Here is a 24,392-nt window from a genome sequence, read left to right as displayed (position 1 = left end):
GACCCCTGGAGAAAGAAGATGCTTGAAAGCTAGTAAAGCCTGTTGAACTGCAATCATTTATTTTAGGATGTGCAGGTGCATCTGCTGGGCGTTCCACCATCCCTGTATGCATCTACCATTCAGGTGTGCTCACCAGGCATAGTCCGACAAGTCTGTAGTCGGAGCTCGACTGGCAGGTGTCCAAAAGGGCATGCCTTTGTTTTGTAGACTGGCTGTTGCCCACCATAGAAACTCCATATGCATTGATGGAAGCAGAGAGATCATATCCAGGTCCTGTGTGTTGACACCAAATGTTCGAGGTACCATTGCAATTTCCTCATATGCAGTCTTGCATATGGAATCATGAGAATATAAGATAACATGAATCCCAGAGCTTGCAGGTATTTCCTTGCAGCTTGCCAAGTCTTTCAAGTAAACTGAAAGTGGTCTGCTTCTCCTGGATGACTGTTCACACTCGCTCCCAGGAATGTTACCTCCTTGGATGGTACCATTTTTGATTTTTCCTCATTGAGAGTGTAACCCAGGGAAGAGAGAAAAGAGTCTATACAAAATGCCAGATCCTCCAGTAGCTGTTCCCGAGAACTTGCTTGAATCAGACAGTCATCCAAGCATGGGTAAATCTGAATTTTCTTCTGCCTGCAATAAGCAAGGAATGGGGCCAGGCACTTTTTGTGAAGACTCTCTGAGTAGTAGACAAGCCAAACAGTAGCACAGAGAATTGGTAATGTTGCTTTCCCACTCTGAAACGAAGATACTGCCTGCAACTTTCCCTGATAGGGATGTGCAGATAAGCCTTTGAGACCCAAGGTTACCAGCCAGGAACCCTTTTCTAGCATTGGTAGCAAGTGATGCAGAGTGAGCATTTTGAACTTTGGAATTACTAGAAAAGAGTTCAGAATGGAAAGATCTAGGATAGGACGCCAGGTCCTCTCTTTTTGGAACTAGGAAAAGCCTGGAATAAAAGCCCTGGCCTACCTGCTGAGCAGGAACGGATTCTATTGCTCCCAGGTTAAACAAAGGATTTGTTTTTCTACTTCTGCCCTTTGGTTTGGAGGAACATCCAGGATTCCCTTGGGAGCTGGAAAGGTGCGGAAAGAACTTGTGCCTCAGGGCCACCGTTCTGAGCACCCAGATGTCTGTGATAGAGGCCCAGACATCTGCAAAAAAGGCCAACCTTCCCCCTAAAGGACTCTCCAAGCAAGCAAGAACAGGCAGAAGTTGCAAAAAAAGTCAGTGTGTTTCGACTGAAATGCAGGTTTGGAGTCTCATGCCTTAGACCTGGAAAGCCTGCCGCCGCCCAGACCTTTGAGGGGTAGCTGCTTGACCCCTAGAAGATTTGCAACCTCTAGTCCTGGAATGGTTCTGTCTGCTGGTATCAAGAATGGTCCAACTCTTGGAAGGGTAATTCCTGCTAAAGCGAGGGGGTTGAACTTGCAAAAAATCCTTAACAGTTTGCATGGACTTGGCCATCTCCTCCATCTTCGCAAGTACCTCCTCATCTTGGCTGCCAAAAAGATTTTCTTTATGCAAAGGTACATCCAAAAGCTTAGCCTTGACAGGTTCTGGAAGAGGCCGTTCTGAGCCAAGGATGCCTTCTAATAAGAGAGCCAGTAGCCGTAGCCCTACTGGAGGTCTCAAGGATGTCAAAACCACAAAGCAAAGAATGCTTGACCAGAGAGGCTGAATTCAATAAATCCTGCACGTCTTTACTCTGCCAAAAGAGGTACACTTGCTATCTTAGATTTAGCCTCGAAGGTGTGCTGTTCGTACTTCAGCATATGAAAAAAAAAAAAGCAATTGCTAGCCCTAATAGCTATGGAGGCAGAGGTATAAACCTTCTTGCCCCACCTATCTAGGTTCCTAGATATCCTATCTGAAGGAACAGGATTTCTGTTAAGTGTCCTTAACTCCTTTAGGGTCTTGAGAAATAACCTCTGGATCAGCCAACGGGTTCCTGAAAAGAAATGGATGAGAATCCGGGACTCTAGTACCAGTCAAGTTTTCTGGGAGCAGGGGGGAAATGAGTTTGGAGACTAGGAATTTTCCAGAAAAAAACAAACTTCCAACACAGGAGGGAATAGCAAGAGGCTTATGCTGAGGTAAATCCAGAAACTCCCTCGTTTCTTAGATTGGGGATAATCCTGGCTTTCCCATTTAAAATGTTCCTTGAGGGTATTTAAAGTGTCACCAAGAGAGAAATCCTCTGGAGGAGAGGCTGAAGGGATAGACTCCTCTGCATCTGAATCTTCAAAGGGAGGAAAAGCCTGAGAAAATTCCTCATCAGCAGAAATGCTGGAAGAAACAGATCCCGAACAGAACAAAACCTCAGGAGAAACATCCTTACTCCTTTTAAAAAGAGGCCAAGACAGAACTCCTAATAAGAGAGAGTTAATAGTTAGCCATTTTAACCATCTGGGTACCTATGAAAACCTTGCATAAAAAAGGTCTGCACTCTTGCTTTTCAGATAGGAAGCAAGCAGTCCACCAGAAATAAAACTTGGCCAAATTTCAACTCATGAGGAAGGATCTGTTTAAGTAGTCCTCCAATGCATTCTCCTTCTAGGGAATACTGGGACTTCAACTGTGCCTGGTGGTAGTGACTGCATGGAACCTGACTGTTGGAGAACACAAGCATACCCCCTTGCTTGCCCACAGACAATTACTCTACATACAGTCTCTTTAGCAGAAAGGGTATTTAACAACAGCCAAGTCCCCTGCACTTTTTTGAAACAAGAGGTGCATTCCTTGTATCAGATCTGATGCAGCTTTCTCTGGTTTTATTTGCTCTGCCTCCAAGAAAATCCCTCGCTGCCAACACCTGTTTTTCAGTGGGTGGTACCACTGCAAGATCCCCAAGCACCACTTAGTTTCCCCTCACATGCAGTCTGACTAAGGAGACCAGAACAGCTGTGTAATACAGTGCCCTCCATTTCCCCTAGCTGTGAGGTTTGACCTTACAGTAGCGTTTTGAAAGAATTAAAACTTACTTTGAAAGGAGGAGCACTTCTTGATAGTGCTATCAAACTCTTCCTGAAGACAGTCTGAAGTTTTTGTTGCCCCTTTTCAGCATAGGTACTTCCTGTGCATTAACAGACATCCACAATATCAAATGAAGGCTCTCCATACTAGACATTTGCAAGTATATGACAATGACTGTGCATACTCTGGGGCCTCAAAGTATCAAAACACATCCACATACTATCCCAAGACACACTGCCAGCTGCAAATAGGACCAATACACAACAGCTGCCATGAGGTTGGAGGATGACAGAATCCTTTATTTCCAGGATTTACATCTTCACCAGATGCCATGGCTAGGTTGTCCAGCACTATGTAAAGGCACCAGAATAAATAGTGTATGTATATACACACACTTTTTAAATTCTGCTACAGACGAAGCCTTCTCCCACAATATGCAGCCAAGTCTAATATGCCTGCCAGGGTGCTAATGGACAATCCTCCATAAAACTATATCAATTTAGGAATGCAAGTATATTCCCCTTTGGAATATAACAGTTCTAGCAACTCTGCAAAGATCTGATTAAGACTTAAAGGTGAAATTATATCCACAAACCAATAGTTTTAAAACTAAACTGACTCACTAAAACTGTAGGTTCATAGGTTGGTACTAGGCCATCAGCCCTAGGGCCTATACAAGCCTAGCCATAACAATTCCCTGGCTATTTCTTCCCACATTTACTTTCCTGGACCCCTGTCTAGCAGGGCAACTGACGTGATCCCTGGGGTGAATTTCCTTTCTCCCATCCAAACGTCAAGAATACTCTTGAAGAGGTAAGAGGCACTCTGCTTGACATGTATGGGCAATCTATTCCAGAGTCTGGGGAGTCTCTGGGTCAGGAACCTATCCCTCCAGCATGTTTTGTTTATTGTGATGACAAGGTTTAGATCCCTGGAGCGTGTAGCTCTGAGGGATTGGGATTTCTTTAAGTGTAGCATGTCCAACAGCTCTGGGTTTGACATGGCCTTGTATGTTAAGCAGAGATCGCCTCCGAGTAGACGATATGCGACAGAGTATAGCTGGAGTTTAAGGCGGTCAGCGTAGGGCATCTGCTTTAGGCCTGTGATTTTTTTAGTGAGGTATTTCTGAGGCCTTTCCAGTTGTTGCAGATGTCTTGAGAGGTACATACCAAATGGGGCGTTGTATTCTATAATGGGTCTAATGAGGGATGAGTACAGTGGGACAATGACCTCCTTTTTTTCTGGATGAAAAGCCCTTCGTGATGAGGTGTGCCACATAGGATTTCCTGACTGTTGTGGCGATGTGGTTATCGAAGGCGAGACCACTGTCCACCTGTGTCCCTAAGTCTCTTATCACACTTTCTGCGTTTAGTGTACTGCCACCTATATGGTAATTCATGGATACATGTTTTTTCCCAAAGGGGATAACAATACATTTCTTGGCATTGAGCTTGAGCCCATGGCTCTGGCACCAAGCATCTGTTTCTGTAAGGCCCTTTTGTAGAGTATCCACATCATTTGGGGATTCAATAATGGCTCCCAGTTTGCAGTCATCTGCAAACTTTGTTAGCCAGAGTCCCTTAGTGTTGACCTGTACTTCAGAGAAGTAGATGCCAAACAAGAGCGGCCCCAGGACTGAACCCTGTGGTACTCCACTTGTCACTTGTCTGGAGCTGGATTTGGAGTCGGCTACTTTTACAGTGTGGGTTCCATCAGTAAGCCATTTAGCAACCCATTGGGTGACAGAGATTAATACCCAACTTAGTAAGTTTATCTATGATTCCAAAGTGGGGGATGGTGTCAAAGGCCTTGGCAAGGTCTAGACAGGCTGTGTGGACCACCTTACCCTTGTCTATGGCTCTGGAGACTGATTCAAAGAAGTCAATCAGGTTCAGGAGACAAGATCGGCCCTTCACAAACCCAAACTGGGTGGGGTCCAGTGTTTGAAGGTTGCCAATGTCTTTGTTTATAAGTTCCATGATAATACGCTCCATGGCCTTGCAGATAACGCTTGTCAGACTGATGGGACGGTAGTTTCCGGGATCCAAGGTGGATCCCCCCTTGTGGATTGGGATAACTGTAGCTCTGCGCCACTCAGTGGGCACAAAACCTGAGGTGAGGCTACGATTAAACATGACACTTAGGTGAGGTGCCAGTTCATATAGTACACAGCCCGGGATGTCATCTGGTCCCATGGATGCTGTATTCTTGGCTTTAGAGAGTGCGTTTTGTACCTGTGTGGCCGTTATTACTGGAATTTGGCAATCTTCCGGTACTGAGATGGGCCATTTAGGGGGTGAGAGGGGGGTGAAGTTGGCACCGAATCGATCTGCCAGGATTTTGGCAATATCCTTCGGAACAGTATATTTATTGCCATTCTGTTTTAGCTCAGAGCAGATCTGAGCATTGCCATTTAGATTCTTGACAGTTATAGAATGCTTTGTGGTTCTTTGGAATCTTTGGCAATTTTATTTTCATAACTAGCTTTGGAGGATTTTATGAGGCATCTCAGTTTCTTACTGAGGCTAGTAAGGGAGTTTTTTGCATCCTGGGATTTTCCTCTTTTCTGCAAAGGTTTCTTCCTTTTGTTGTAAAGTTTGTTTATGGCAGGGGACCACCAGATTGGCTTCCTTATTTTGGATGAGAGCATTTTGGTTCTATTTGGGATGGCACGATCCATGCATGAGTGGATGTGCTCGTACAGTGCCTTAGTGTAGGATTCAGCAGTTGAACTTTCAGTTCCCATCTGCATGGGTGTCATGAAGTTTGTCACTTCTGACTTGAGTAGCATGAAGTTGGCTTTGGAGAAGTTTTTTATGGTGGTTTCTTTACTGGGGGGTGGGGGTGGGATGTGGATGTTAAGGGTGATTAGCTTATGGTCAGACCTTACTAACGAGGGGGTGACCATAGGTATGGAGCATTGATTTGCCATGTTGGTAATGACCAGGTCTAGGATATTGGAGCCCCTGGTGGGACTATGGATTAGTTGATCCAGGGCGTTGGAATTTATGAATTCCAAGAACCGTTGCGCAAAGGTGTTGGGACACTAGTAGTTTTCCCAGTTAATGGCAGGGTAGTTAAAATCACCCAGTATTAGGGCGTTTGGTTCTATCTTAATATTTTCCAGTATGTTTAAAAAGGTGTAGTGAGAATCTTGGGGTATGGTGGGGGATCTGTAGCAAGCTACAATTTGGATTGCAGTCTTACCTAGTGTTAGTTGCACTTGGAGAATGTCAGACACATTGTGTTGGCCAACTAGCCTGGTGGTGTGAATATCCTTGGTGAATATTGACACTCCTCCACCTTTAGTGTTTCGGTCCTGGTTTGGTGGCCGAAAAGTGTGGCAAGAGTTGTAGCCTGGTATTGCAGGGGTGCTCTCTGGAGCCTTGAACCAGGTCTCAGTTACTGCACAGATATCGATGTTCTCCATTTTTAGGAGTGCCTCGAGAGAGTGCATTTTGAGGTTTAGACTTCTAGCATTGTAGTCTTGCAAGCTAGCCAAAATTCGTATTCAACTACAAATTTATAGGTGAGGATTGGTTGTTTTTTATTCTATTTCTTGCTCTTCTTATAATAGGACTTCTTCAGGAAACTATCTTGATAAGAAGCAAAATGAAAAGGGGGGGGGGGGAGGTGAGACGGACAAGAGTACAGAGTACATCCACATTTTGAAGTCTAGTTAGGTTTCTTACTCTTAATATAGTTTCAGCCACATCCTGAGAAATCTGTCCAAACAAGCCTCTTCCAGAAAGGATATCCTCCTCAATCACTGCACTCCTACCAAGTTACAAGACTTGGGTGGCACGTGACAGAGCAACTGCAAAAAAGATCAAGGACTTAACACCCTCAGATACCAAGAAGAGCTTGAACGCTCTACCCCTGTATTAGACTGTTGTGCTGTGACAGTGTCTAGTATTCCAGGCTGTTAAAGACCCAATACTCATCTCCTAGAAAATGGAAATTGCATGGAGTTTGTATCTGTTTATAAATGTAGTACACAAAATATAACCAACCATTTGTATGTACTACCCAGGTCAATAAACAGCTTCATAACCCCTCAAAGATTAGAGTCTCAAAATCAACTTGTATACATACTCACTTTCCCCACCTCTGGGATATTGCTCTATTTATATGCAATGGAAGACTATCCACAATTCCTTTAAGACAAGCCATGAAGCCTCAAATAGGCACCTGTAAAATCATGGCCTGACTTCTGCCCTCCTGGAAGCAGAAGCCGTCTTGCAAAGGTGGATACTGGCAAGGTGATGATGGTCTATGGACCAACTGTCCTGTAAAGTCAATGGTCCTATCAAAAGGAAAGGAACGGTTGGCAATAATGCTCCAAGACACCCCCTGGCCATTGAAAGGGAATAAAGGGTCTAGATCAGAACAGCATGGACAACAAAATACACTGAAGTCTCTCCAACCATGCTTGTCCCCATAATCAGGTGATAGGAACCTAGAATATATACAGTGGAAACACCTTGCTTCCCTACACTTAAAGTAGACTGCTATAAATGTACATTTTACAGATGCCCTTGGAACTGCACGCCCAAAAGGTAGGCTGCATTAATGGACTCTACTTCAGTCTACTGCTCTGCTACTATGACATGCAAAAGCAAACAAATTAAAAGTTCTGCAGAGAAGACTGGCTCTGTATTGTGAAGACACTGCAGCAGTTGACTGAAGGATAAACATGCAGGAGGAGGATACCACAGAGGGAAATTAACCTGTTCAATTTTACACTAGGTCCCAGTCTTATTTAAGGACCAAAACATCTTCATGGGGAAAGATGACAACTGAGGAGATTTTACACTCTTCCACATCAGTTATTTTCTCACAAATGGGTAAAATATGGCAAGAATACTACACAGACAGTTGGCACTAGCAATAATCTCATCTGCCTACACCACTGTGGCTACTTAAAACAAGGAAAACATTCTTCCTTCCAGCCACCACAAAAATCAGGTTGAGAAAGGGGACTTCTATCATTCAGTGATGTGCTTATTCTGAAGTACAGCAGTACAATACATCTGTTGCTCACTTAATTTAATAAATTATCTTTAGAGAACCCAACAAAACTATTCCACTACATTTAATGGATGCAACACCTTTCACAATGAACTCCTGAAGTAGCTGGTATCTTCTACCCTTCAGTCCTCAGCCCCATTTGTACAATAATCCTAAACTTTAATATGCTCCTTATCACACTCGCTGAGTGCGTCTTACAGCAAAAACTTAAATAAATTGGAGTAGGAACACAAGCAAATTAAAAATTAGGTGTGAACTTCTTTCAGTGGGCAATTACATTATAAAAATCTGCTTAGCAGACTGAAGTGTCAGTCAACCACACACCGACAGACAAAGTATTAAATATATCAAAAACTGCATTTAGCAAGAATCTGCCAAAGCAGACCAAAAACGAGCAATATCTTACTCCACCTCAGTGTCGTTTAGAAACAAGAAAGCACAAGTGAAACATGCATAATCTAAAAGGAATCAAACTTCAGAAGCAAGCTTTCAAAAGGCCATTACCAAAGGGTGTTAGTCAGGTGCCAGTGTTCAGGCATAATGTTAATCCCCAGCTAAGTCAGTGACTGCAGCCTCTATATAGTCACTACAAAAAAAAAGAATTTCACTCCACATGAACATGTCACCACATACCTGTCTTCTGAAGCCATGTCTTTGACGCATGTAAATTCCTGGTACCTACTGATGCAGCATACAGTGCATTTTTAGAAACCTGTAGGTAAAGAAAATAAAAAAATTTGAGCAAAATGCCACTTCAGCAAATAGTTAAACTACTTAATGCATCACAAATACTTGCACACAAAGTTGGACTGCTGTGAGAAATTTAAAATCTGCTTTCTGCATACTCTGATCTTATGCCACCTTATCCTGGGTTCAGAAGCAGTTTTCAAAGTAAGCAATAAATGTAAAGTGGCACTTAAAGAGGAGTTAAGCAACAGTCACTTAACAGATGTACCTGAAGAGTTTGTCCATCAACTAGCACCTTCTACCCATGACAAATCTTGAAGCTCCTTAACTTTCTCCCATCCTCAGTCAAGTAGACGGGAAATAGACCTGCATAAAAATGTAAGACGCTACAGCACAAGCTCACTCATGTAAAAGAGGGGATGGGGAGGGTGCACACAAACAACTAATTTTCCCACATCTGCTCCATGTTTCAAGTTACTGTGCATACAACTTCGAGAGAGAATCTTACGGCTCAGCATTTGTGATCAGAGATTAGCTACTCTAAGCTGTTTTAAAGATCTCCATAGAGGAACACAAATGAACAAAGGATTCCCTTTTCCCAGGTTTGGCCACAAGTGGTCAGCTGACAGCCTGTAGAAACTGAAATACCTCAAAACAGTCTCCCCCACCAACAAAGGACAAGCTCACAAACTCCCATTACTGCAAAAACCAACATGAAGTAAGACTGCCAAAGTCAAGGAACCCCCCCCCCCCCTGTGAGGAAGAGAAATGGGCAAAAGGTGTAGAGGTAGAAGGTCAAAGACAGATTAAAGACAACTGTGCTGCAACCATAAACCCATGCAGCAGAGAAAATGAACTACAGGAGTGACAGATCAAATCAGGCCCCAAACAGCTAAATACTAGTCTCTTCCTCCCAAAAAATGCAAGGACCACCACTCCTTAGCGGACCCAATCAAGGAATTGAGGGAATGACCCAGCACCATTCAATGTGTCTATATGGCGGAAAGGCAGAGGCAAATAATGGGAGGAGGGCGTCTGTGGCACCAGAGAACATCCTCCCCCAGGTAGGCAAGAACATCCGCTTACTACCACAGGTCAGGGAATTCAGCCCTGCCCAAGGAGCAGATTCCTGTAGGAAGCATCTAGCAACAAGGTTGCCCAGATTACTGCAAGGGATACTACCTCAGCCAAGGCATTTGGTACAAGCACACAGCAGTACTAGCACTACTCAAAATGAAGTTTACAGTATCCCAGACAGAAGGTTAAGTGAGGATCACCAGTACAACCACAGGCAGGGTGGTCAAGGGTAGAATCGATGTGGAGGTATTCCCACTACCAAACGCTTGGCACAACTGAGGGGAACCTGGACATGAGAAGACAGTAACATAAAAAAAGGCAAACACCTATTTGAATATGGTTGTGTATTTACGAGTATTTATGGGCACATTAAGCTTACAGCAACCAAGCTGAAAAAAATAAAATAAAAAACATGACAACGCAGATTATGTGAAAGATGTGACCAACCAAAAACACCCTCAGTGGAACAGTGCAAGAGGATCTTCGGAAGTTGGTGATATCACTAACTTGGGGCAAAAATTCCAGCATTGATGACACTACTACAGTTATACACGAGTTTGCAACTGCTGTTAGACGACCAGTCAATGACATGGAGGGTGGTCCTCATCGCAGCAAACTACGAAACCAAAATAATGGTTTTGCTACCTTGGTAGCAAACCAGAACTCTTCTACAATTGTTCTGAACCCACAGGGGTCAAAAGAATCAGAGGAACACCAACTGGAGAAGGATCTGGGATGTGGCCAGCAGAGGAGAACCCTTTTTGGGGCTGTTAAAGGAAACAGCAATGGACACTATGAAGGTGTTTTTTTTTTGTTGGGGGGGGGGGGGGCAGTTGAACATGGAAGGAGACTTTCAATATTTTCAACTACTCAACCTTCAAAGTGGACACCTCTTTGGCTGGTATACTGGCAAGGGTATGACATTTGTACCATCCCAGAGTGATGTAGCTAGAACATGGGTGGACCTTAAATTGTTCACCTGTACTCTGAATTTTAAATTTTATTAAAAGATAAACCTTTTAATACGGTCAAATTTAAGGTGCCAAGTGTTTACAACCCACCAATAAATCCTGTTTTTAGCCACATTTGTGAACTTGATATTAGATGCCTGCTTTTCAACAATGTAACAGACTTGCAATTTTAAAAAGGGAAGAATAGGAAACTGAGTTTTGAAAACCAGTGGAGTCAGTGTGATTAAACCAGACAAGGGGGAAGGGCTCATGTTCATGGATAATGATATAGTAAACGTACGTTTGAAATATTTAATTTCAACAACTATGAATGTCTCTTTGAAAGAGATGAAGAGGGTTTTTATAGAAGCTTGAGTTAACACGGATTTGTTAAATTGAGCATGCTAGCCCCTCAAGTCCCTGTAATATTTGGAATTCCAAAAAATGCATACAAATTTAGCAAATCTGCCTTTACATCCCATTGTAAAGGGCAGGAATTCCATTAAGTATCCTCTAGAGAAGTATGTAGACAATGTTTTGAAAAATAATTTGTGGATAATGAGCAACAAATATATAAAGACAGTCTTGTTTTATAGATAAATAATTTAACAACAATCGATGTTAAGGACATGTACACTGTCATCCCCCACGATTTGGGAATGGAGTGGGTCCGTTATCTCCTCAGAAGTAAAGGGGCGACTAACCACGAGATATCGTATACAAGAATTATTGGATATAATTTTGTCCAATTTTTTACTCTAAAGAAATATTTTTCCAGAGGAAGGAATAGCTTTGGGCTCCTCCTGTGGGGCTAGTTTTGACAATTTATTTAGTTATGGCATACTGGGAGAGGGAGTTTGTGCTTTATTTTGGCTTGGTGCATTATTACACGATATCTTTATCATGCTTAAAGGTGGACATGAACACTTCTCGAAGCTCCTCCATTATTTTAACACTACCCAATTTTTAACATTTACTCGTGTTTTCCACACTGACTAGATTTCGTACTTGGGATGTAGACCTGATCAAGGATAGGGAGAGTAAAGGCTATAAAGCTAAAATCTTTAGGAAAGAAACTACTCCAATTCATTTTTGGAAACTACTCCAATTCATTTTTGCACTTAAGTGCCCACCCAATTCAACAGAAAATGTCAGTAGCAAAGGGTAAACTGGTCCAACTTGGACTTTCTCCTATAAAAAAGTGTGACCTTTTGAGGAGTATGTTTCGGAGACAGGGGTATCCAGTTAACATATTGAAGGAGTTAACACAGGAGGTTCTAAGAGAGACAGGATATTTTAAAGCCATTGTGCACGACACGAGTACACCCATGGAATGGACCGACCCAGAACAGGTGGAGAATATTAAGGATAACAATACTGATTTGTTCAACGTTCAACTCCATTTAGTATGGATGCGTCTGGTATCAAACAAATTTGAATCAAAAATTGGGGTTTAATTACATCCAGTCTCATTGGCTGCAGTGTTGAGGGGAAACCCAGACTCATTTTAAGAGGGGTCAAAATTTGAAGAATATTTTAGAAACAAGGAATAAAGTTTACATAGGGAAGACTGACCGCACACTAAAAACATCTTTACGAACACTTCTATTGCATCAGGAAAGCCAAATTAGAAAATGCATTAGGGGAAACGTGTGTTACGTCACCCCAGTCACTCATTTTTATTCAGAGTAATGCACCAGGTAGAATATGACAGAGGGTGTCCAATGTTATCGAGATTAGAACAGGAATTGTTTTGGCAGTTTAGATTACATGCATACAGTCAACCTGGTTTGAATGATGCATGTTCTGTAGTATGAATGTTAAAATTGAGTTTAAGATAGTAATATTGTAGCTTAATTTATTTTTTTTCAGTGAAAACATTTACAAAGTCAGTGTATTGTATTATGAATTTTTATATAGAACTTTATATACATCTCTTTACATTTGTTATGCAGACATGATTTGTTAGAATTATGTTGTAGGTGGTGTGGTGTTTAGGATTATGTGGCATTAAGAGTTTTTGCCTCATGTAACTATTCAATGAAACTGGCGGAAACAGTGGTGCAGCGGTTAGCGTTGCTGCCTCACAGCAAGAGGTGCTCCGGTTTGATCCTCGGATGGGGTGCCTTCTGAGTCGAGTCTGCATGTCCTCCCTGTGGTGACATGGGTTTCCTCCGGGTGCTCTGGTTTCCTCCCACATCCCAAAGACATGTGGTAGGTGGATTGAACAGTAAATTGGCCCTAGGTGTGAGTGTGCCCCTTCTGTGGAAGGTTGGGTGCCGGGCTGGGAACTAGATATATTTGGTAATAACATGAGTAGGAGAATTGAGAAGTGTTGATCATTTTTGTCCTTTTGAGTGTCTGGCCATTTACTGTGCATACAAATATATATATATATATATATATATATATATATATATATATATATATATATATATATATATATATATATATATATATATATATATATATATTTGTATGCACAGTAAATGGCCAGACACTCAAAAGGACAAAAATTATCAACGCTTCTCAATTCTCCTACTCATGTTATTACCAAAATAGCGTTGAGGGGATCTTTGTATTTACTTTAAGCAATGCAACATGCTACCCCCAACAAAGGACAGCCTTGGAGCAGACTGCTGTTATACAGATTCAGCAGCAGAGGAGCTTAACCCACTGCACGATTCAGGCGACCAGAGTTTGATTAGCAGCCTTGACACTGGAAAAGACAAGGGCATGAAAGAACTGCATTGGTTGTGTCTGCCTCTATCAATGGGAGGGTTGGGGGGGGGGGGGTGTGCTAGGGAGGAGTGTAGCTGCCATGTCACTGGTATTACCAGCCAGCACAGCAGTCTGGGCAGATATCTAACCAACAGGGACATCCATGAAGCAGTGGGTTTTAGCAAAGGTGGAATTAACACTTCAACCAGTGGGGTTGAATGTCCCACCTCTCCGATGTCCAGGAAAAAAATATAGCCCCAATTCAACACTGTAAGAGCAGTGCTTTGAAATAAGTCATCACCCACAATTCTAAGGAGAGGGAACCAAAGACCATAGCAGAACAAAATGAGCTAACTGGGCCAAAAAAGAAAACCTTCAGTAGAGCAACTTCTACTAGGACTGATAATGGCAGAAGTGTTGAACCATCACTAAGGGGGGAAAAAAAAAATATTAAAAGATGATGCGTACTGAACCATGACTAGGCTAAAAAAAGGATGGTGTGTAGATACTGCTAAAAATACAGCCAGGCTGTCTACATGTTGAATCACTGCAAATCTTCCCCATATTAATATTTACTTAATTCTGCAGCCTTAGCTTAGCTTCCCTGTTATTACTTCACCCCCACAAGCTTTCAATTTCCACCACTGCACAATATTTCTTGGTTTGGCAAGCCTACAGAGGCCTGCACCACATGCACTTTTTGGACTACCTGCAATTAACAAAACTGGAAAACAATTATCCTAGAATGTAGTGTCCAAACTAGACTACCAAACCAAATACATTTACCAATAATTTTCTGCAATACTTGACAAGTTTCTGCATTTTATTAATGTTCTGCTTTTGAGTGGAGTAATCTGTTTTAGCATGGTATAACTAGCTGCCATACTGGATTTAAGCAGCAATTCCATTTAAGTGATGGGCAAACCAATTATTTGTAGGCCCCAAACAGTTTGCAGCATCTGGATTTCAGTATTCTTTTTCCATTGGTTATTTTGTTTTCCTAGTTAATACTTACTGTGCAGATATGAGCCAAGTGTGTGTTACCTTTATTGTGGTTAGTGCATGCAAGAAAGTTCTTTTCCTCTACTACTGAGAGGGGTAACTAACTTCTGCAAGGGAGCCAGCCACATCTACTCTCAAAACGTGTACAACTGGTTGTACGGGATATCCATGAACCGATATTTTCCAGTCCAAATTTACCCTGCCCCCTCTAGATCTTCCCAGCATCGGTGCTGCCACGTGAAGCTAGTCAGGACAGAAGACTGATCTTTACACAGTCAGCCTTACAGCACACAGTATCCCAAAGGACATAAAAAAAAAAAAAAAAAAATCCATGATTGCAAAAAATAAACTTAATTTAATCCAAAGGAGTAAACTGGGAGAGTCCCTCTTATCACCCCATAGCATGCAACAAGTTTGACACCACCTTCCTCAACCCCCACTCCAACATCCACATACTACAAAAACAAAAAAATGTTAGACAACCACACATTCATTACACCTCTGGTCAAGCCTCCTAGAAGTCTACCACAAAAGGTACTACACAAGCAAGCTAAAGTTTAGTTAAAAGCTTTTGTTCAGTCAGAGAACTTCACGCACATTCAGCCTTAAATACTGAACATTCATAGCATGACAGTTAGCAATATAGACACAATTTTAGAATTGCATGGTCCAATGCAGATGTCTTGAGTCCAGGTACTACTTTAAATCCTCACATCTACTTCCAGCACCCCACCCAACATCATATCTAAAAATCAGCATGCAGCACGCTCGTAACACAGCAAGACAAACAAAAAAAGGGATCACAATCTGCATGTAGGAGCACTTAAGGCAGCAGGACCAAGTTGCACGTCTGGCAACATCCTGACAAACTGAATGTTAGCAGTCTCAGGTACAAGGATTCAGTGTCATTAAGACACTAAAGCATAATCGCAGGTAAACATGACCTGATAATTACCCACATGGGACTGAATGCCATGAAACCTACCTCCTTGGATAATATTCAGAGGGGCATGGAGTGAGTACACACTAACTATCTGCATATCCTCCACGCAAGCGACAGAACTTTAAAAGGCAAGTAGGTTCATGAATGCTTGCGCCTTCTCTGAATGTTGGGCACCGGGCTGGCAACTCGACAAATGTAAAAATCCACTGCCAATCATAAGTGGACCAGAAAACCGCTGTGGCGACCCCTAACTGGGAAAAGCCAAAAGACACCCTACCATGGTCAACAATTCCTCAAAGCCAGTCTATCTTTTGTATTTGGCTCCGCTACTGGTGTCACTTTACAAGAATCCAATATATAAAATTAGCTTTGGTGGAACTTAATCCCAGCTGCTTTGATAGGGGTGACCAGCGTCTTCCTCCTCATGGGTTTTCATATATTAGCCAAAAACTCTCCTCCCAAAGTGCCCTTTTAGGCGAGATCAGGCTCCTCAGTCACTTAAACAGCCAATCAAATGAATACTAAGGTGGCACTGCTAAATGCTGACAGCTTCAACAAAGTGCTGTACTACTTGAAGGTTCATACTAGGCTATCTGCCCTACGGCATTTATAAGCCTAGCCAGAGTGCGTTTGGCTTTCGCCACCCATTTTAAATTAATTTTGCTATGCCCTTTTTCGAGGTTAGTATACTGTGCCTCTGTCTAACAGTGAGACAGAAGTGATACCCGGGGTAAACCTACGATCTCCATCCACTCAAGATTCCTCTTCAAGAGAGGAAATGAGGGACTCTACCCAACCTGGACTGGGATTTTATTCCAGAGTGAAGGGAGCCTCTGGGTTATGAATCTGTCCCTCCAGCATGTCCTATTTATTTCAGTGCTGAGGTTCAAGTCTCTCGAGCGCGTAGCTCGATGGGATTTGGATTTTCTGAGGTGCAGCATATCTATTAATTCCGGGTAGGACATGGCTTTATACGTCAGGCACAGATAGCCTCTGAGCAGGCGGTATGCCACTGAGTAGAGCTGGAGTTTCTTTAACCGGGCAGCATGTGGCATCTGTTTGAGCCCTTTGATCCTCTTGGTGAGGTACTTTTGGGGTCTTTCCAGTTGCTGCAGGTGTCTGGTAAGGTACATCCCAAAAGGGGCATTGTACTCAATTATGGGCCTGATGAGGGATGAGTAAAGAGGCACGATGACCTCCCCTGATCTAGATGTGAATCCCTTCATGATTAGGTGGGCTATATAAAATGTTTTAACCACTTTGGCCACGTGGTTGTCAAATGAGAGATTGCCATCAACTTGGGTCCCCAGGTCCCTAATTACGTCTTCTGTACTTAACTGATTACCACCTACGTGGTAATTTGTGGGCACTTTGTTTTTGCCAAAGAGGATGACTATACTTTTTGGCATTTAGCTTGAGGCCATGGCTCTGGCACCAGTTGTCTGTTTCTAGGAGGACCTTTTGGAAGACGCTTGTGTCGGCTGGAGAGTCAATTATGGCGCCCAGTTTGCAATCTGCAAACTTGGTCAGCCACAGTCCTTCCATGTTGGCCTGTACCTCTGAGAATATATACCGAACAAGAGAGGTCCAAGGACCGAGCCTTGTGGGACGCCACTTGTAACTGGTTTGGAATCTAACATGGCTCCAGCAATTCTAACCATGTGGGTTCTGTCCTTGAACCAGTTTGCAACCCATCTAGTGACATAGGGGTTTATATTTAAGCTGGCGAGCTTATCTATAATGCCAGAGTGGGGTATTGTATCGAAGGCTTTTGCGAGGTCCAGGTACTCCTAACCCAGAAAAATACAGAATAGCTTTGTCTTTATTTACCGAGAAAGTCCAAGTGGCCAATACCCATTTTCAGCAAAGGCCCAGAGAGAAAAGCTTCATTTGCTTAAACTGCATTATACTTTGTTACAGTTACAGAGTAGTCATGTTTCCATTTACAATTGTACAATAAAGGTTCTTCTTCAAATTCCATCTCTGTAAAAGTCCAAACTGCAGCCTGTACAATCAACTATATACAAAGATTGTCTAGTCATTTCAGTGAAAGGCAGAGTGTATTCTGTTTAAAGAGCGTATTGTACGATTAACAAAATCTCAACCTCGAGATTAGCACGTGCAGGACCAGTACTGGCCAAGATGTTTAAGCATTTGTCTAAAACTAGAGTTTTTGTCAAGAGCTTTATTTGTATGGTGATACTATTCCATAGTTCAGCAATGTATTGGGACTACAGAGACTCTCATGCAACATTTGCCTCATCTGTAAGTAATAAGAATGTTAGAGTGGAGATCCTTCGCTGGACAGTAGGTCAGTAAATTATGTAGTGTGGGGCATTTGCCTCATTGATGGAGTTTTGTGCGCTGTAGTAAGTTGCGAATATGTTAGATAGTTGTGTGGTTAAAGCCCAGTTTGTTTTAAGCCATGACAACGGTGGGTCCTACAAGGGAAACTATCCTTTACTGTAGCAAGAGGAAAGTTTTTCTTAAGTTTGTTAGGATAGCAGTGCATATGAGTTGGCAATAAGAAGGTGTCTGCTAGAGAGCTTTTATTGCAATACCTTAAGGAATCCATTGATCCTATAATGGGAGCCTAGTTTGTCAGACTTAATGGTATGCAGTATATGCTGGTCAACTGAGACAGTCCAAAACACCTGGAATTTTACAGCAAGTTAGTTTAAATGGCAACAAATAGTCACTGAACAGCTTGCGGCCTTCCAAATAGTTAAGGAGTATTCTGAAGGTCTTATTGAAGAGTCTCAAATGAGCAATTGCTGACACAAGACCATATCAAATGGCTTGGACTAAACATGGACACAAGCAGACCATTGTTTCTATAGATTTATTACTGGTAAAATGTAACAGCAGTGGTGGTGCTGTGGCCTAAAGGTATACTGCATTTCAGACAGTTATTTGGAGGTTAGGTATTGCATCAGCTGCATTTCTCATTTTGGTGAGTGGGGAGAGAGTTCCATCTGTCTGTAGTTATTAAACTATGTAGATGTGCCACCTTTGTGCAGTGGTACAATGTAGGATTTTCCAGTCATGGGACATTTTTCTGCTATGAACCTAATTAAATTAGTATCAACATAGGAAGGCTACAACTTATGTGGCCATTTTTAGGTAATCCGATTGTAGTTGGGCTACAGATATGAAAGTAGTTTTTAATTTAAGGATCAACTTCGTTATGAGGTAGGTACTGGAGTAAAACCTAACTGTGGATGATTTTGACTGAAAAGGGGTAGACTTAGTGTCCAAGACTACATCGATTGTATAAAAGTAGGAATTAAACTGCATGGGGATACAGAGTCTGTCATACTGCGTGTTTGGAAAGAGTGGCAGTCTTGTCTGGGTGGATTAACTTGGCTATGACCAAAAAGGTTGGGTTATTTTTTGTGCGTTACCCTTGCAGGTTGGTGCTGTGGTAGCGTTGTCACCTCACAACAAGACGTTGTCCCGTTAGATTCTCAGCTAGAGCGTCTTGTGTGTGGAAGCATGTGTGAATGGCTGTGCCTTCGTTGAAGGTTGTGCTTCAGGGCTGGTAATTCGGCACGTAAAAATCCACTACCAAAACATTAGCGGACCAGAGTTCTGCTGTGGCAACCCCTAACCGGGATAATCCGAAAGACCCAACAACAAGCCTTGCAGGTTGGTATAGTATCTTTACTTATCTTGTTTGACAAGGAGTTCTGCAAAGTTTCTAAAAAGTCTAAACTGCTGGAAGGCATTTGAGTTCTATTTTTATACCAATTTTTCCAGACTATTCCTTTTTGTCATGGTCAGCCACGGTGCATGGTTAGAGTGGACTTATGCACTGGTGGACTATTACGTACTGGTGGTTGAACAACCTATTCATACAGACCTTGCAGAAAAAAAGTTTAACAGCATCTAGTGACACTATTATAAATATATTCCAGTTGTACTAGGTTTCATATTTTTGAAATTGGCTGTACTTCATATCTGGAAAATGGCTGTACTTCATATCTGGAAAATGGCTGTACTTCATATCTGGAAAATGGCTGTACTTCATATCTGGAAAATGGCTGTACTTCATATCTGGAAAATGGCTGTACTTCATATCTGGAAAATGGCTGTACTTCATATCTGGAAAATGGCTGTACTTCATATCTAGATTACAGATATTGGTTTATCTAGGTTATGCTGAGTTCTAACACTTGCACAGAGAGGCAGCCTACTTCTGTCAGTTTGGTTTGTCGGTCAAGACTTCAGTCTAACATTAAGATTCTCTCTGAAGTTAACGATTCTAGTGGTATGGTTATTAATTATCTGAAGTTTATGGACTCAGTGGGGGTAGTGGAATTTAAGAGTTCAGTCTATTTTTAAGGTTAGCCAATACAAGATGCTTTCAGCAATATCAAAGTTATGGTATATAAATTGCTGTTAAAACGTACAGGTTTTTCTACTCCTGATGTTTAGTAGCATTAGAAGTGCAGCATTGTTGAATGTGGATATTTCCTGTGGAAGTAAAGTGATGGTTAGGGAAGTTTTATACACAATAGATTCATAGATTAGTACTAGGCTAATTGCCCTTGCAAGCCATTTTAAGCCTAGCCAATTATCCTTTGTGAGATTCAACCCCTGTACCATGTGTTTGTAAGGCAAACACCTTAACCATTAGGCCACCCTCCCACTTTGTTTTGTCTGTCAAGCCCAAGTTTATTGTACGGGGGGGGGGGGGGGGTCTCATCCCTTGTAGCCAGGTTTCAGTAGCTACGACTTCATGACGAGTGTATGTGGCAAGGTAGGCAAGTAGGTCATGGAGTTTACTGCAGATACTCTGGTCCATATAGTAAGGCAAGTTTGGGTCCCCCCCCCCCTAGAGAAATATTAGGTGGTTTATTTGGGGGTTGGAAGTGATGGTTTTATGAACAGTGGGACCTGGGTTGGGGTGAATATCACTGCTAATTACTGAAACATGTCCTCAGAACAAAGGACAACATTCCCACCAATACAGAGATTTAATGCCTACCACAACTGGAAGACATCTGTGCTCCTACAAAAATACCCCCTCCAGACTCAATGCAGTACTGTTCACCTTGTCAAGAACCTCATGTCAGCCAGGTTAGCTGTTCAAATGGCGTGAGTTAACCTCTCTAAAGTACAGTTTTGTACCTACCATAAATGTAGATGTTAGAGGATTCCCTTGCTGCAGTCCTGACAATTGGGTATAGTCCGCGTCCCAGTCGGCCCGAATACCAGAGTATAAGGCTGACGTCGGTCATGGCGCCTTAGACTGACGTCAGTACGTCAGGGTACTAATGCGCATGACCGACGCCATTTCCTCAGTCTTTTCTTGCCCCAGATGTCAGAAGACCCAAAAAGACAAGTCCCAAAAACAACCTGCACCAAAAAACATGTACAATATATACAGTAATATATATAAAAAACATAAGCATGTAAACTCACCTACACAACCACCCTGAAACACAGAGGGGAAGGAGGGAGGGTAAATTGGACTGCAGCAAGGGAATCCTCGAACATCTACATTTATGGTAGGTACAAAACTGTACTATGTTCTTCGTCTTCCCTTGCTGCAGTCCTGACAATTGGGTAGAATCCCAAAGCAGAGGTAAGGGAGGCTGGCAAATTATAAAGTAGCAGGAGCTGACAACATGCCTTGTAAAACAGCTGTGGCAAAACCAGCTCTAGTCTTAGAGTATATAGGCAGGTGATAATGCCTAGAGAAAGTATGCACTGAACTCCAAGTAGCTGCTTCCAGAATATCCTTAGTTGCCACCAACCTTAGAAATGCTGTTGAAGTGGCAGTAGCCCTAGTGGAATGAGGCCTAATCCCAGCTGGAACCTCTTTGCCATGATGGGAATAACAAAATGCAATGCAAAAGCCAATCCACCTAGAAATAGTTTGTTTTGACACAGGCTTGCCCTGTGAACTTAAAGCAAAAGAAACAAGTAACTGCTGAGACTGCCTAAAATCTTTAGTCCTGCTCAAATAATAACGCAATTGCCTGTGTACATCTAAAGTGTGCAAAATCTTTTCCCCTTTATTTTGAGGATCTGCAAAAAACGTAGGCAAATGAATAGTTTGGTTTAAAGCCACACTAGAAACCACCTTAGGCATAAAGGAAGGATTAGTGCGTAATGATACCCTGTCCTTATGGAAAATCAAGAGGGCTCTACTGCCATAAGGGCCTGCAACTCAGATACCCTTCTTGCAGAAGTAATAGCCAACAGAAAAGCAGTCTTCCATGACAAATATTTCAATTCAGCAGTAGCTGCAGGCTCAAAAGGTTGTAGAGTAAGTTTTTCCAACACAAAATTGAGATCCCAAGCAGGAGTAGGAGCTCTACGTGGGGGTCTTATATTCTTTGCCCCTCTAAGAAACTGCTTGAACAAAGGATGCGAAAACAAAGGTGGGTCACAATCATAGTGAGCTGAAATTGCTGCAGCATGAATCTTTATGGAAGAGAAAGACAAACCTTTTTCCAATAATTCAGTAAGATATTGAAGAGCCACACTCAAATTAGGCTCTGAAATCTCCAAATTCTTTGCTGTACTCCAAAATAAAAATCTCTTCCATTTTTCTCGCTACACTCTCCTAGTACTAGGCCTTCTAGCTTCCATAATCACATTTAAAACTTGTTGAGGAAGCTGAGACCTACCATGCTTCAACACAGAATATGCCAAGCTGTGAGATGAAGAGATTGAAGCTTGACATTGAGGAGATGACCGTCCTTCTGAGATAACAGATGAGGAATCAGAGGTAAAGGCCATGGAGGCTTCTTTACAAGACTCCTTAGAAGTGGGTACCAGTGTTGCCGAGGCCAATCTGGAGCTATCAAAATCATCCTTGGCCTGTCCTGTCTGACCTTTAGTAATACCTTTGGAAGAAGAGGTAGAGGTGGAAAGGCATAGACATGAAGGTTTTTCCAACTGAAAGACAGAGCATCCACTTTCCAAGCTGTGTGATGAAACCCCTTTGTGCAATACTTTGGCAGCTGGTGGTTTAGTGGAGAAGCGAACAGATCTATGTCTGGAGTTCCCATGACACTGTCAATTTCTGAAATACATGAAGATCCAGTTTCCACTGTGGGGATCCATGATTTGTCTGCTTAATACATCTGCTAGGGAGTTCTGTGCTCCTGGCAGAAACCTTGCCTGAAGAGTCAGTTGCAGGCTTAACGCAGTTTCCCATAAAATCATTGCTTGCCTGCATAGAGGATAAGAATGTGTTCCCCCTTGCTTGTTGATGTACCACATGACAGTTGTGTTGTCTGTCAGAATCAACACCTGCCCTGGAAGAAGTAACTCCTTGAACGCCATCAATGCAAACTGGACTGCTAACATCTCCTTCATGTTGATATGTAGATGCTGTAGTCTGGCAGGCCACTTGTCTTGTATCCACTTTCCATTTAAATGAGCTCCCCAAGCAGTGTCCGAGGCATCTGTCGTTAAAATCTGACTCGCCTCTGGCCGGGTCACAGAGAGTCCCTTGTTTAGGTGACATTCCTGAGCCCACCACAAGAATTCCTTTTGAAGGCAAGGTATTATTTGAATGACAGTGTCCAAATCTTGGCAGTGCTGTGTCCATACATTTTGAGATACCATTGCAGCTTCCTCATATGCAGTTTGGCATTGGGAAGCACCAGAATACAAGATGCCATGAACCCTAATGCTTGAAGGACTGTCCTTGCAGTCAGCACGGACTGATGAGATAGTTGGTGGAAGTAAAGTGACAGACTCTTTTGTTTGTCCGGGGTTAAAAAGGCCATCTGGGCTGCTGTATTCAGTCTCACACCCAGAAAGCACATGTCTTGAGAGGGTACTAGACTGGACTTTATTTCGTTCACAGAATACCCTAGGCATCTTAGCACTGCTATGACATATTCCAGATGCTGTAGAAGGTGTTCCTTTTCTTGAGCCAGAATCAGGCAGTCGTCCAAGTAAGGATAAATTTGAATGCCTTGAAGCCTGAAGTAAGCTATCACTGGAGCCAGAACCTTTGTGAATACTCTGGGCGCAGTAGATAAGCCAAAGGGCAATGCAGAGAACTGATAATGAAAATCTCCAGTTCGAAACCGCAGATACTTTCTGCAACTTAGCCTTATGGGCACATGAAGGTAAGCTTCCTTGAGATCCAAAGTTACCATCCAGTGATCCTTGCCCAGCAGAGGTAACAGTTGCTGCAACGTCAACATCTTGAACTTGGGAATGTCCAGATAAGTGTTGAGGATAGATAAATCTAAAATTGGTCTCCACGTGTTCCCCTTCTTTGGTACTAGGAACAGGCGAGAATAAAATCCGAAGCCCCTTTCTGACACAGGGACTGGCTGAATAGCCCCTATCTGGAGTAACTGAGAAACTTGCTTGTGAGCCTCTTTTCTTTGTGGAGGAGGAACATCTGGCATGCCTTTGAAAGGGGGCATTGTGTGGAAATAAAATCTGTACCCGTGATGAATGATATCCAGCACCCATCTGTCTTGAGTGATTAAATCCCAATTTTCTTTGAAAAGAGACAATCTTCCTCCCAAAGGAGCTGCCAGACGAGAGTCCACTGGCAGCTGAAAAGGCAGGTCATTGGTTCTGCTTACGAAAGGACTGACCCCTGCCCTCACCAGAAGTCTGAGCAGGTGAACTGTCTGATCTAGGCCTAAACGAACCTTGAGCCCTGCCCCTACCACGTCTAGACCTACCCCTAGACTGGGAACCATAAGCAGGATACGTCCACCCCTTAGCAGGCCAATTTCTACTAAACTTGGAGGCTGCACCTGCAAAAAATCTTTAACAGTCTGCATAGACTTAGCTTTGTCCTCCATTTTCTTTAAAACTGCTTCCACAGGCTGTCCAAACAACACATCAGACTGTAAAGGAGCATCCAAAATCCTGGTCTTAACATGCTCAGCTAAATTCTGATCCTTCAACCATGCATGTCTGCGAAGAACAGAACTAGTAGCAGCCACCCTCGAGGAGGCCTGAACAGCATCAAAACCACACTGCAAAGAATGCTTACCCACTTGTTCAGA

At 42.6% G+C, this 24,392-nt stretch overlaps 1 protein-coding gene across 2 annotated transcripts in view; it reads right to left on the bottom strand.

Annotated features, from left to right (window-relative positions):
- Positions 1-24,392, bottom strand: part of ATP5F1A (ATP synthase F1 subunit alpha) — a 288,472-nt gene that overhangs the window by 228,553 nt on the left and 35,527 nt on the right. For both annotated transcript variants that reach the window (XM_044081922.1, XM_044081915.1), the window contains exon 2: positions 8,644-8,722. In XM_044081922.1, the coding sequence (XP_043937857.1) occupies positions 8,644-8,722 (79 nt within the window). The remainder of the gene's footprint in view (positions 1-8,643; positions 8,723-24,392) is intronic.

This window comes from Protopterus annectens, chromosome 1.part1, assembly GCF_019279795.1.
Source record: "Protopterus annectens isolate FY-2018-M chromosome 1.part1, PAN1.0, whole genome shotgun sequence".
NCBI classification, from domain to species: Eukaryota; Metazoa; Chordata; order Ceratodontiformes; family Protopteridae; genus Protopterus; species Protopterus annectens.
Note: the sequence above shows the minus strand (reverse complement) of the source record. Positions and strands in the feature narration are given on the sequence as shown.